At 41.1% G+C, this 13,883-nt stretch overlaps 1 protein-coding gene across 1 annotated transcript in view; it reads left to right on the plus strand.

Moving 5' to 3' along the window:
• CIP2A (cellular inhibitor of PP2A) overlaps positions 1-13,883 on the plus strand; it is a 42,045-nt gene that overhangs the window by 1,169 nt on the left and 26,993 nt on the right. The window contains exons 3-8 of the mRNA XM_075850366.1: positions 1,845-1,957; positions 3,431-3,525; positions 7,096-7,192; positions 7,972-8,094; positions 11,970-12,115; positions 13,025-13,100. Of these exons, the coding sequence (XP_075706481.1) occupies positions 1,845-1,957; positions 3,431-3,525; positions 7,096-7,192; positions 7,972-8,094; positions 11,970-12,115; positions 13,025-13,100 (650 nt within the window). The remainder of the gene's footprint in view (positions 1-1,844; positions 1,958-3,430; positions 3,526-7,095; positions 7,193-7,971; positions 8,095-11,969; positions 12,116-13,024; positions 13,101-13,883) is intronic.

The raw sequence follows: 13,883 nt of genomic DNA on the forward strand, positions 1-13,883 counted from the left end.
TTTAACGGTTGTCACACAGACGAGATTCACGTCAGTGTGAATGCGCCCTAAGGCTGAGTTTACACAAGCGTGTGCATTTTGCGCACGGAAAAAACGTGGCGTGTTGCGTGCGCAAAAGGTACATAACAGCTCCGTGTGAGAGCCCCGTATGATGGGCGGCTGCTTGATTTTCGCGCAGCCACCATCATTATGACACTCCGTTTGGATGTTTGTAAACAGAAAAGCACGTGATGCTTTTCTGTTATCATTAATCCTTTTCACTGCTGTTGTGCGAATCACGCGCGTCCCACGGAAGTGCTTCCGTGTGACATGCGTGGTTTTCACGCACCCATTCACTTCAATGGGTGCGTGATGCGCGAACAGCGCACAAATATAGAACAGGTCGTGAGTTTTTTGCAACAGACTCACGTTGCTCAAAATTCACGGACTGAATGCACTGCCCCATAGACTATTATAGGTCCGTACGACACGCGTGAAAATCACGCGCGTCGCACGGACGAATAACACGCTCGTGTAAATGAGGCCTAAGGCTGAGTTTACACATTACAGATTTGATGCGGATCTCACCCTTCTGTGCATGTATGTGCTTCAGACCAGGGATGATGCGTTCATATTGTGTCACATGAACTCAAGCCCTGTGATGTTTTAGGGAAAGGGTTTTCTGACTTACTCAAAAAAGTGGCCAAGGAAGAAGGAATGCAATAAAAAAGGAAGCATTGCTCACTTCACGGATCCATGGGCATTCAAGCACCACCGCTTCGGTCCTCCCTGGCGCTGTTTATTGACATGGCTGCAGCGAGGACGTGACTGTATACCCACGTCCTCGCTGCAGCCAATCACTGGATGGATCACTATTATGATCTGCAAAGTGTTTCATTACCCTGGGAGACCAAATCTGTGGTAAAGGAGTGGACGTATTCTATTATAAAGGGGACAAAATGTCTTCCCTATGTAAAAGATGTGCTTGACAAGTTTTTCCTGTAAATTAAAACTTTCTAAAAGATGTATTTTCAACCAACTACCACTCTCAAATCAGGATCAGATTCTACAATGTGCCATTTTTTCCATGTTGTGTGGCATTTCCCAGATTGGCCAAGCTTGCTGGTTTCAAAGCCTGATGAACCGCTCATCAAACTGTTCTTTGTGCTGTGTTCACACGAGCATGTTCGGTCCATAAAATACGGCCCGTATGTCGGCCTGTATTTTCCATTGAAATCAATGGGCAGATGTTTGTAGGTGTTCGGCTTCCGATTTTTCAGCTGTTTTTCTGGACATTTGCGGCCCGAAAAATGGCTGAAAACACTACGTGTGCACATACCCTTATTGTAGGGGTTCATAGATTTTCTATTGAGTCCGTACACCATTAACTCCGCTTTCTGAGAAAAAGCAGATCGGAAACTAAGCGGCTCACACGAGCGCTTCGGTTTAGTGATTGGTGGAGGTCTCAGTAGTAGGACCCCCGCCGATCAAAACATCTGACATGTCAGAAGTTTGTTGAAAGTTTAGGTACCCTTTAAGTCCCAAGCCTGTAACCCCAAAGTCTCAACATCACTACTGATGCAACGTAATCTCAAGAACATGGAAGATTGTGGCATGCTCCGTCACCTGCCGTGTTATTGAGATCTTTTTCGTTAGAAGCATTACTTTTAGGAGAGAATGGGGTGCCTTATGGGGCGCCATACTGTAGCACACGCAGTGCTTATCTGTCCTGTGACAGACCCATTATAAACGGATATCCCGATGCAAATGTGCACAGAGCCTAACTCATGTTATTATAATAGATCTCAACGTGTTGTAGACTTCTTTGTAACTTTTGTTTGTACTATGTTTTTTATGTTTAATAGCTTCTGACATTCAAACAAGAGAAAATCTTCATGCTACCTACAATGTCACCAGTGTTCTGGCTGGTGTGGTTCATAGATACAGCTCCATCCTGAATGATCCTGTTCTATCACAGGTTTGTAAGTTCAGCATTTATAGGCTTGAAACTATATCTTCATCTTCAGCCTTGTCTTATAAAATAAAACCTGCTATATTTTCCATTCTCTCCATTTTACTTATGCTGTATTTTGTTTTTTCTTATATCTGTTTTTTTACCCTTCTAAGAGACAACAAATACATGTGTCACATTACTTTGACTGTGCAGCTCTCTACCGTCAGTTCACTTCACGGACAGCAATCATAAATCAGTCTTAAGTATTACATAGGCCCCATGCACACGAACATGCTTTTGCCGCCGCAATTCCCCCGAAAATCGTCAGGAGAATTGCGACCCCATTCATTCCTATGGGCCCATGCACACGACCGTGGTTTCCACGGTTCGTGCATGGCCCAGGAGCCTAGACCGCAGAAAGAACGGACATGTCTTATTACGGCCGTGTTCTGCAGTCCAGTCTCATAGGCCTGAAAATCACGGCCATGCACGTGGCTACGGTCGTGTGCATGAGGTCTTAGTGTGTGTGTGTGTGTGTGTGTGTGTGTGTGTGTGTGCATATGTTATAAATATATATATATATATATATATATATATATATATGTGCGTGTGTGTGTCATGGGGGCCAGGAAGTTTTCATCTACAAACTCACAGGGAACATTACCAAGACAGTATCCATCCAACGATCCGCCTGGCATATCCAAATATGTGTACATTTAGAAAAAATGTGGATAACCTCATGTTTAAATATACGTGTTAGGCCTCATGCACACGACCGTAAAAACTCCCGTAATTACGGGCCCATAGACTTCTATTGGTCATGGGTACCTCCCCGTATGCTCACGGGAAGGTGCCCGTGCCGTTGAAAAATATAGAACATGTCCCATTTCAGGCCGTAATTACGGCACGGGCAGGCCCATAGAAGTCTATGGGGCTCACGTAATTACGGGTGACTACGTGTGTGTGCACCCGTAATTACGGGAGCGTTGCTAGGCGACGTCAGTAAATAGTCACTGTCCAGGGTGCTGAAAGAGTTAAACGATCGGCAGTAACGGTTTCAGCACCCTGGACAGTGGCTACCGATCACAATATAGATAAAGCTGTAAAAAAAGACGTTCATACTTACCCAGAACTCCCTGCTTCTTCCTCCAGTCTGGCCTCCTGGGATGACGTTACAGCCCATGTGACCGCTGCGACTAATCACTGGCTGCAGCGGTCACATGGACTGCGGGTCATCCAAGGAGGTCGGACTGGATGTCAAGAGAGGGACGCGTCACCAAGACAACGGCCGGGTAAGTATGAATTACTTTTACTTTTATTACGGAAAGGGCTGCCCCTTCTCGGGTGGAATACGGGTGACTCCGGACCCGTATTACGGGTGGTCAAAAATACGGTCGTGTACATGGGGCCTTGTAAACTTTTTTTCTAATTTTTTATTTATTTTATTTTTTCCCAAAAAAATGTAACAATGCTAATATTGGGTTTTTATTTTTTTAGGGCATTCAACTGCTGCAAAGATTAACCTACAATATAAGAGTTCTGCATGCAAGTGTCAATATAGAGGAATTAATTTCGTTCTTGATTAACAGAATGTAAGTAATCGTATGTTTTGGTTTTTTTTTCAGTGCTATTCTGGTGTTGTGTGTGTGTGTGTGTGTGTGTGTATGTATATATATATATATATATATATATATATATATATATTTAGTATAGTGTGCATCTAGCTATCTGGACAAATCCTTGATTCCTCTTAAACCATGTTTTGATAAATAATCCAAATCAAATCCGATGACAATCTGCATCCAATGTACAGTATGTGAATGTATTTCCGCAACCCCGTTCACATGCTGAGGATAGTTTCCACACAGATTTTTGCCTGCGGCATTGGGAAAGAAAAATCTGCGAGAATAAGTAGCAGCATGCTACGTATTCCACCTGATTTCACATGGAAAAGCCAGCGGTTTTCCACACCTAATTTAGCCTTTGTGTACATCACGCTTTTGGCCTATGTTTTGTTTTAAAAGCTCCCGACATATGCGTTAAACTTGGGCTGTGACAGATGCCTTAAAAGTGTTATCTTCACCAAAGAGTTTAATGGTTTACGTTAAACGTATACGTCGGGAGCCTGTTCGTGACATACGGTCTATGGGTGAAGAATGCCACCATTAGGCATCCATTTAAGACATACATCACCTATAATGGTATCCATTTACCGTATATATGTGATGAAAGGCTATTGAAAAGCCCATGACGTATACATTAAACATATACCTATGATGCATGCAGTACAGTGGCATATGTAACCCATAGACTCCCATGATAAAAAAAAAATTGGTATCCCTTGGGATGGAAAAGTGTAGACTGCTATGCTATTCTATCATCCAAAAATAAGGCATACTACCGTATACTAGCATGACGGTGGGGAAAACATTTTAACTTTTGGCCTCCGTTGGGCAAATGGAGCCCCATGGACAAATTTGGTGTGTATGTCAGGAGCTTGCCTGACATACAGGTGGGGTTAATCCACGGCAGAAACCCGAGGCTTACGTCTCCGAATTGCTCACGGCAAATCTGACACATCTGGACATAGTCTTACTAATGTTATGTCTAATTTAATTTCTCTTCACTTCTGCTCTCCGGAGGAATTTCATTAGACATGTCATTAGAACGTGTCATAACTTTATTTTATGGCATATCAGTGCTATTTTTTACTACAAACTGGCCAACCTTTTTTACCCCTCTTCATGCACCCCACATAATTTAACAGGCTAATGGCACCATCCATGTGGTGATAACTAGCGTACTTTCTTAGATGGCACTGCGCTCTTCTGCACGAAGTGCCGTTGGCAGGATTGAACGGTCACACAGAAAGTCAGATCCCGTACTGTGACAGGGGACTGAAATGATCAGTTCCCAGTCACTTAAAAACCTCTAATAAACAGCTATGTTATTGAGCTGTGCTGCCGCATTCTGCTAGTGTTTAGGGGATTCCCTGTTCACAGGGGGCTCAGAGGCATGCAGAGAAGATTTGATATGCGTCTTCCCTGCATGTATCTGTATACATATTACTGGTAACAGTGATCTAAACAGCTGTTGCCATTCGATCAGTGATCTGTATATGTGGACAACAGGGAACACATTGATCATGTGTTCGCTGCTAACCTGTATAGTAAAATGTAAAAAAAAATAATAATCTAAAGCAATAAAGGAAAAAAATATATAAAAAGGTGCACTTTTAAGCTCATTTAACCCCTTAATGACCGCTGTATAGTCTTTTTACGGCGGCCGTTCAGGGTAGTTTTTTAGAAGTTTTCCCGCATTGGGCAGGGTGCTCGTAAAGCCCAGGCTGTTGTTAACAACGTCAGGCTTCAGGGCATCAATCGGAGACAACTAGCAGTGGTCTCCGATCATATTTAACCCTTCAGATGCGGCGGTCACTTTGACCGCCGCATCTGAGTGGTTTTAGAGGGAAGGGCTAGAGGGATGGTTTTTATGGCAGCTGGGGGCCTAACAAAGGTCCCCAGGTCTGCCTCTAGTTAATGCCTGTAAGGCCATGCCAGAGGCAAAGCTTAACGCCTCATGCACACGACCGTTGTGCCACTCGGGCCGTTTTTGACGGCATCCGAGTGGCACCTGATTAGTCTTCATGGACCCATTCACAGAATCTGGTCCGTAAAAAATTATCCGAGTCTCCGATCCGAGGAAAGATAGGACATGTTCTATCTTTCCTCGGATCACTGACGGGACTTGGTCAGCTCACACGGGCGTGTGCATGAGACAGACCGTAATACACTGCTATACAGAAGTATTGCAGTGTATTATAAAAGCGATCAAAAGATCGCATAGTGAAGTCCCATAATGGGATTTAAAAAAAAAAGTTTAAAAAGTTTTAATGTTTGTAATAAACAAAAATTCCAAGGGAAAAATAAAATGAAGCGCCTACTTTTTCCCCTTACAAAATACTTTATTCTGAAAAAAAGTTACACATATTTGGTATTGCCAAATCCATAAAGACCCCAACTATCAAACTATTACATTAGTGAACCCGTGCAGTGAACACGGTAAAAAATAAAAACCCCAGAATTGCTGTTTTTTTGTTCATCCTGCCTTCAAAAAAATTTGATAAGTGATCAAAATGTTGCATGTACTCCATTATGGTACCAATAAAAACTACAAGTTGTCCAGCACAAAAATTATTATTATTGTAGGAAAGTTCTCATGAAAGTTGGAATCTGTTGTGGGAAACAGTGGCAAAAAATGGGCCGAAATCGCCTCCCATTGATTTCAATGGGAGGCGGAGGCGTTTTTTTTCCCGCGAGAGGAAAAAAAAAACACTTGCAGAGAAAAGAAGCGACATGCCCTATCTTCGGCCGTTTCTCTCTCTGACCTCCCATTGACATCAATGGAAGGCAGAGAAAGCATATTTTTTTCGCAGCGTTTTTTGCCCGCGGCGCCCAATGGCTGCGGCCGAAAAATGCAGCAAAGAGAGTGCAGGCAGGTCAAAATCCTTCAGGAATTTTGAGGCAGATTTTTCTGTCTGCAAAAATGTGTGAACAGAGCCTAACACTTCTAAACCCCTTTTTTTGTTTTTAGACTATTCGATGCAGAGTCATCGGATGGAGAAAACTGAGATGATGTTTAGAGGTGGAGATAATGCAGTAAAAAAAAAAAAAAACATAGTTTTTTTTGTCATGAACGGTTTTGGATATAAAAACTCGCTTTTAGGATGCATTTCTTTGAAGCATAAAGATTAACCGTTGTAAAATATCCATGTAGGATTACTAATTGAGTGAGTGCTCTGTCACCAGATTTTGCAACCCCTATCTCCTATTGCAGCAGATCGGCGCTGCAATGGAGATAAGAGTAACGTTTTTGTTTTTTTTTAAAACGAGCATTTTTGGCCAAGTTATGACCATTTTTATATTTATGTAAATGAGCCTTTCTTAAGCCTCATTTACATAAATATAAAAATGGTCATAACTTGGCCAAAAATGCTCGTTTTTAAAAAATAAAAACGTTACTGTAATCTACATTGCAGCGCCGATCTGCTGCAATAGCAGATAGGGGTTGCAAAATCTGGTGACAGAGCCTCTTTAAGCTTGCACTAGTATTTTATGCATGTGAATCAAAACCGTCTGTTTTATTTTATTATTTTATTCTAGTCAGTCCCCTGAAGATGATCTAACAATGCCATGTCTTGGCCTTCTGGCAAACCTTTGCCGAAACAATCTTTCTGTCCAGTCACACGTCAAGTCATTGGTGAGGAAAATGTTTTTTAAGTAAACGGATTTCCACTTCTGGATCGTACTAATCTAGTTCTTTATCTGAAAAGGAATGGTTTTTTTTGTATGCTCCGATCTTATTTGATATACCCATTATTCATGCTTATAAAAATATTGATCACCTATGTAAAAGTCCGTACCAAGTGCAACTTCGTCATTCTGATACTGGAAAAATCATTTATTATTCCGTCATAACCGCAAATGTACACAGTCGAGTCACGTTATTATGACCACCAGCTAATATCCAGAATAACTGCCGTGTGCAGCACGGACAGCAGCTAGACAGGTTTGGAGTGACTCAATAAGGTTCTGGTAGGTTGTCTCCGGTATCTGGCGCCGTGCTGACCGCAGTGCATCCCACAATTGCTGGAGGGTGTGTGGGAGAGGATCCATAGAGCGAATAAGTCCATTGTTTTTCTACATTACAGCTATTGGAGAGTGTGGTCATATAATCACTGGATGTGTTTCTGTGTATGTGACATGAAAACTGGTGCAGTATTTACATTCTAGGGAGTGGAGTTTTTGTTTTTTTTCTATTTTGTTTTGGTTTTTTTTTAAATTAGGAATATTGGCCACTCTCTTATTTTACATGCCTTGCAGGTTCTTGTCCTTGGTTTACTATTGATTGGGTGCCAATCAACCCAGTGTCTTGTACATGCCAATTCTATGTGTATGGATGTAAAGATTAAAATATTGTAGACCTACTAAATGTATCTTGCATTAATGTGTTTTACTTTTTATTTTTTTTACTTACAGACCCATGTGAAAGGATTCTATCGTACATTGATTAGCTTCTTGGCCCACAGCAGTTTGACTGTTGTAGTTTTTGCACTTTCAATACTGGCAAGTCTGACATTAAATGAGGAAGTCGGAGATAAAGTGAGGTTTTGCATGTGTTTTTTTTTTTCTTATGAGATTTATGTTTGTGATTGACACACACACACACACACACACACACACACATGAGCGTGCGCGCGCCCTGTGCTCATCTTCTACTGTTTGGCCTCTGTCCTATCTGGAATTACTGCCATTGTGATCCACATAGTTGGCAGCGAAGGAAGTTTGCATTTTTTCCAGTTCTTTACAGCTGTCATTTTTGATTTGTGATGTTCTATCCAGCCACCTCCGAGCAGGAAACCCGTAAATATCTGCTTCGCTATGCTCGAAATCTGTGTTAGCCAGCCTGTTGCTCTTCATCTGTTTTAAAACTACAACTCCCAACATGATCTGACAGCCTGAAGTTGTCAGAGCACGATGGCAGTTCTAGTTTTGTAATGACTTGGAGAGCCACAGGTTGGGGAACACTGCTCTAAGTAATATTAGGTTTATTTAGTATGCAAAAGAAGAAATTTTAGATTTAATGTACACCTAACCTTCCTAGTAGAACTGCTAGTAGATAATCATAAATAGCCTGCTGCAGATGTTCGTCCGTCTGTATCTTATATTCTTGATTTAGGCCAGGTAAGCCACTAATTGGATCGAGCCCACTATGCTTCAGCGTGAGATAACTGAAATCAATACATAAACAGTCTACTGCCAGGATAATAATGGCGCTGTGTGTTCCTGGCATTAGGCTGCTTGACTTTCTGCCTGGTAGGAACAGTCTGTATCCACTTATGCTGGAGGAGAGAAAACATTATACATTTTACTGTTCTACTGCTCCAATGCGTCATCAGCCATAACATTAAAACCACCTGCCTAATATTGTGTAGGTCCCCTTCGTGCTACCAAAACATATCTGACCTGTCGAGGCATGCACCCCACAAGACCTCTGAAGGTTTTCCCACTGTTGCTCTATGGGATTAATATCTGGGGAATTTGGAGAACAAGTCAATACCTTAAACTCTTTTTGTCATGTTCTTTAAATCATTCTTGAACCATTTTGGCAGTGTGGCAGGATGCATTATCCTGCTGAAGGAGGCCACTGCCATCAGGGAATACCGTTGCCATGAAGGGGTGTACTTGGTCTGCAACAATGTTTAGGTAGTGTCAATGTCACAACCTCATAAATGGGAGGACCCAAGGTTTCCCAAAAGAGCGTTGCCCAGAGCATCACACTGCCTTCACCAGCTTGCCTTCTTCCCATAGTGCAACCTGATGCCATTTGTTTTCCAGGTAAGCGAAGCACATGCACCTGGCCATCCACATGATCCACATCCACCGTTTTCCATTGGTCCAGTTGTAATGCTCACGTGACCATTGTAGGCGCTTTCGCCAGTGGACAGGGGTCAGCATGGGCAGTCTGGCTGATCTGTGACTATGCAGCCTCAAACACAGGAGGCTGCAAAGCACTGTATTCTGACACCTTTGTATTCTAGCCAACATTAACTGTTTCAGCCATTTGTACTACAGTAGCTCTTCTGTGAGATCGGACCAGACATGCTAGACTTCGCTCCCCACATGCATTAATATGCGTTGTACACCCATTACCCTGTTGTTGGTTTACCGTTTGCCTTCCTTGGACAACTTTTGTTACATACTAACCATTGCCTACCTGGAACACTCCACAAGACCTGCCGTCTTCTATCATCACAACCTGTCCCTTGTTAAAGTCACTCGGATCATTACGCTTGCCCATTTTTCCTGTTTCCAACTCATCAACTTCAAGAACTGACTGTTCCCTTGCTGCCTAATATATCCCACCCTTGACAGGCACCATTGTAACAAGATAATCAATGTTCTCCTCAGGTGTCAGTGGTTTCAATGTTATGGCTAATAAACTTGGGCTGTGTTCAGATTGCGTTTTTGTTGCGGCAAATTGTGGCCAAACCGCTCCACGTTGCTGCGATTTTGCGGACGTTGCAGCAAAGTGGTGCTGTTTTGCTGCGATTCGCAGCAAAAAAATGCAACGTGTAAAAACAGCCTCATATTCTCAGCACTCCAGGAGAAGTAAATAGTAGTTGTTTTTTTATTCACCCAGATCAATGCGACGTTTCAGCAGATTGAATACATGCAGCGCTACATCTGTGTGTTTCTCTTCATGCATCAGCTTTACATCTCTATAGACTGTCACCCAGTAAATGTTTGGACTAGCTGCTGCTGATAGCAGAGAAGTGTGTTATTCCTTGCGTTCTTGAACTTCAGTCAGTGCTGTGAAGTGTTTGTTGGCTGCAGACAGCTATCCTTCCAAGGTCAAGGACCTCTGCACTTTCTCTTTATTTGTCCTTGAATTTATCTTCACAGTAGTTTTAGGAAAATTCATAGTACTTCTCTACAGATAAGACCACATTATCGGAGTTCCACAGAACGAGAAGAGTCACAAATACTCAGCACATGCCCGCAATAATAACTTTCCTCTTCACTTAGGGCAGCAATATTATTTAATAGTACCAGTGCTATTTTCACCCTTCTGGTATCACTATTGGCCTACCGATAAAAAATATATTCTATGTGGGTAGGTAGGGAAAAAGCCCAAAACCAAATGTTAACACAAAATCTGCTTATATAACACTTTACCCCATTGTTTTGCCAATAAAGATATGTAGGTCAAATAGTAGTGTCAGCACAGTAATAACATTGAATTAATAACGTAGAATTGCTCGTACCATTAGGCCACCATAGAGACTTCCACACTCAATTGTAATCCAAAAAAGGACAAATGGTTACAGCATCCAGACTTCAATATGCGGTTTCAAAGGATTTATGCGAGTGCACAATGTTTTGATTAACGCTTAAAAAGAGTGATCTAAAACATCACATACTCACATGTGGTAAGTAAATCCTTTTAAAACAACATATTGAAGTCTGGATGCCGTTCTCCTTAATGCTTTTTTTGGAATATAAATATGTCCGTCAGTGTCCCCATAATACAATGGGTTGCTCGCTTTGCTTCTGACGATAGCAAGTTATTTTTATACCGTTTTCTGCAGCCAGAGATCGGCACTGTCTCAATGAATCCTGGACATCTGGAATAAGGGTAGGGTAGCCAGGAGCCACAGGAAAGAGGCCTAAGTGTTGCTTGTGGCCATCCTACTAGTACCCCTCCCCAAAACTGCTGGTCAGGTCTTGAAGACACTATCGACATACCTGTATTACAAGTCCTGTTTTCTTTCTAAATACTCCGAAACCACATTAATTCATCCATGCTAATTAGGCAAAAATGATTCCTCTGGACTCGGAAGTGTCCTACATCTTACTATGTAACATGACCAGGTATGGGGATACTGCTTTTGTGAAGACCTAACCAGTGGTATTGGGGGGGGGGGGGACGGGACTGGTTAAAGACTCCCTTTAAAAGCATGCTCATGCTCTGGCTTTTTATTCCCAACTTCAAACCTTTATGGCTTATCCACAGGATATGCCGTAAATGTCTGATAGATGCAGGTCCTAGCTCGGCGACCTGCACCTATATATTGGAAACGGGTCGCCTGGGTAGGTGGCCACAGATTCCAGGTGGGGACTAGTGCAGAGGAGGCCACGCGCTGTTTACGTAACTTCCATTGAATAGAATAGAATGAGCCGCGCGCAGCCCCCTCTCCACTATTCACTCTCCTGGAATCACCGACCACTTCACCAGGCAAAATGTGGGTCGGGTAACTCCCTGTTCTACGTACAGTTGCAGATCCCCGAGCTGGGACCCGAATTTATCAGACATTTATGGCATATCCTGTGGATATACCATAAATATCTAAATTGGGAATACACCTTTTAAAGTGTCACTATTAATTCAATAAACTTTTGACTCGTCCATCTCTTCATTTTATACTGTGGGTTATTTAGTATGTGTAAACTTCATTTTTATTTTATTTTTTTAGCTTTTTCATTCCAGAAATATCCATCAAACATTTCAGTTAATATTTAACATTCTTGTCAATGGGGATGGGACGTTAACAAGGAAATACTCAGTGGACCTTCTTATGGACTTGTTAAAGAACCCCAAAGTTGCCGATTATTTGTCAAGGTAGACTACAATGCGTTTTGTTTATATCTATATAAGGCCTTATTCACACGAGCGCATCTGATTTGCATCTACAAAAAGCTGACTGTTTTATATCCATATGAATGTCTGTTGCATCTGTGTGGTTTCTGTCAGACATCAGTTTTTCTCGTCCATTTTTCTCCTCTACAAGCACTTCATGGTTTTACTTTTTTGTTTTGCGTTTCTTTAGCAACTCATCCATGAAAAACACATGGGTGTCCTGTGTGTGCCGTCCTATTTTTATTTTTATTTTTCACGCATCCATATACTTTAATGGGTGTCATGTGTGAATAGCCCCATTGACTTGAATGGGTCAATGTTCTGTCCGTTGTTTAAATGAACACCAAACGGACGAGAAATATGTAAGGCTTAAGAGCGGTGTAGATGTGTATATGAGATATAAAAAGAGAGATCTAGATAAGTAATTGTTAATATAAATCAAATCCATACAAAACTGAAGTTTTAGTAGAACCTACTATTTAATGGAAAAGTGTAATGTCTTGCTCTTGCTATTACCTCCAGTCAGTGATAATGCATGTTCTTTTTCTCTAGCAGCAGATGGTTATTATAAAGATATTAATAACAATATTTAAATACTACACGTTAAATACTTAAGATGTAATAAATTGTCTGGACTTAATATAGCAACCAAATGTCACAGATAGAGTGACAGATAGAAATTTGGTAATTTCAATATGATGTGGGTGCCAGCGTATCCGACTTTGATCCAGGATCCAAACCACACAAAATAGAGAAAAGATCGCAACACTCGCATTGTATACCAATTCATAATATAATTTTTACTTTCGTTTTTTTTTCTATTGTATGCTTGTCAGTATATATTTACACAATTTTACATGAAGATAATGAGACTGTTTTGCATTTCCTTAGATATGAGCACTTTAAATCATGCCTTGTTCAAGTACTGGGCCTCTTACATGGCAAGGATCCTGATTCAGCCTTGAAGGTATTTTGTACTACTCAATATAAATGGCAACGCAATAAGAGTATATTTTTATATTTATAGGGCATTTCTCGCCAAGATACACATTTTCTATTAATTGGACCAATAGTTTTAGTCCTGTATAATATTCTTTGCACTATTTAACGGTAATGTTCTTAATATATACCCTACTTTCACTGTGACTCTCTTGAATTTCATCTGTGCTTCCTAATAAAAATGGCTTCTCGTGAATATTCATGAGGTATTCTACATTAGATATGTTCTATACATTTTGACAGATGACTGGCTTGTTATGTGACCTCACATTCACTTCTGACTGACAAGGAACATGATTGGTCAAAGCTTCAATGAAGCTCCAGCCCTTAGACTTATTCAGAGACCGGTAAATCCCTTAGACTCATTCACTTCTAAAGTAAACTTTCCTAAAGAATTAAAGGGGCACTATCTTTATTCAGTTGCTCATGTACAAAGATGTGTGTGTGTGTGTGTGTGTGTATATATATATATATATATATATATATATATATATATATATATATATATATATATATATATATCTCTTTCCATATGTATATGCACTGAAAAGCTACCTGAGCTATTGCCATTGGATTAACAAGTTGCTTATATAATAGAAGACTGTCAACTGGGTGTTTCACAGATACCTAACCATATAATACTGAGCAGTACTAGAGCAGGACATGTTCCAACCATTTAGGTTTCATCTTAATTTATGATTTGTGTGGTGCAATAAGAATTCGTCACATCTGGTCTTGTATGGGTTCAATT

This window comes from Rhinoderma darwinii, chromosome 2 (genome assembly GCF_050947455.1).
Source record: "Rhinoderma darwinii isolate aRhiDar2 chromosome 2, aRhiDar2.hap1, whole genome shotgun sequence".
NCBI lineage: Eukaryota > Metazoa > Chordata > Amphibia > Anura > Rhinodermatidae > Rhinoderma > Rhinoderma darwinii.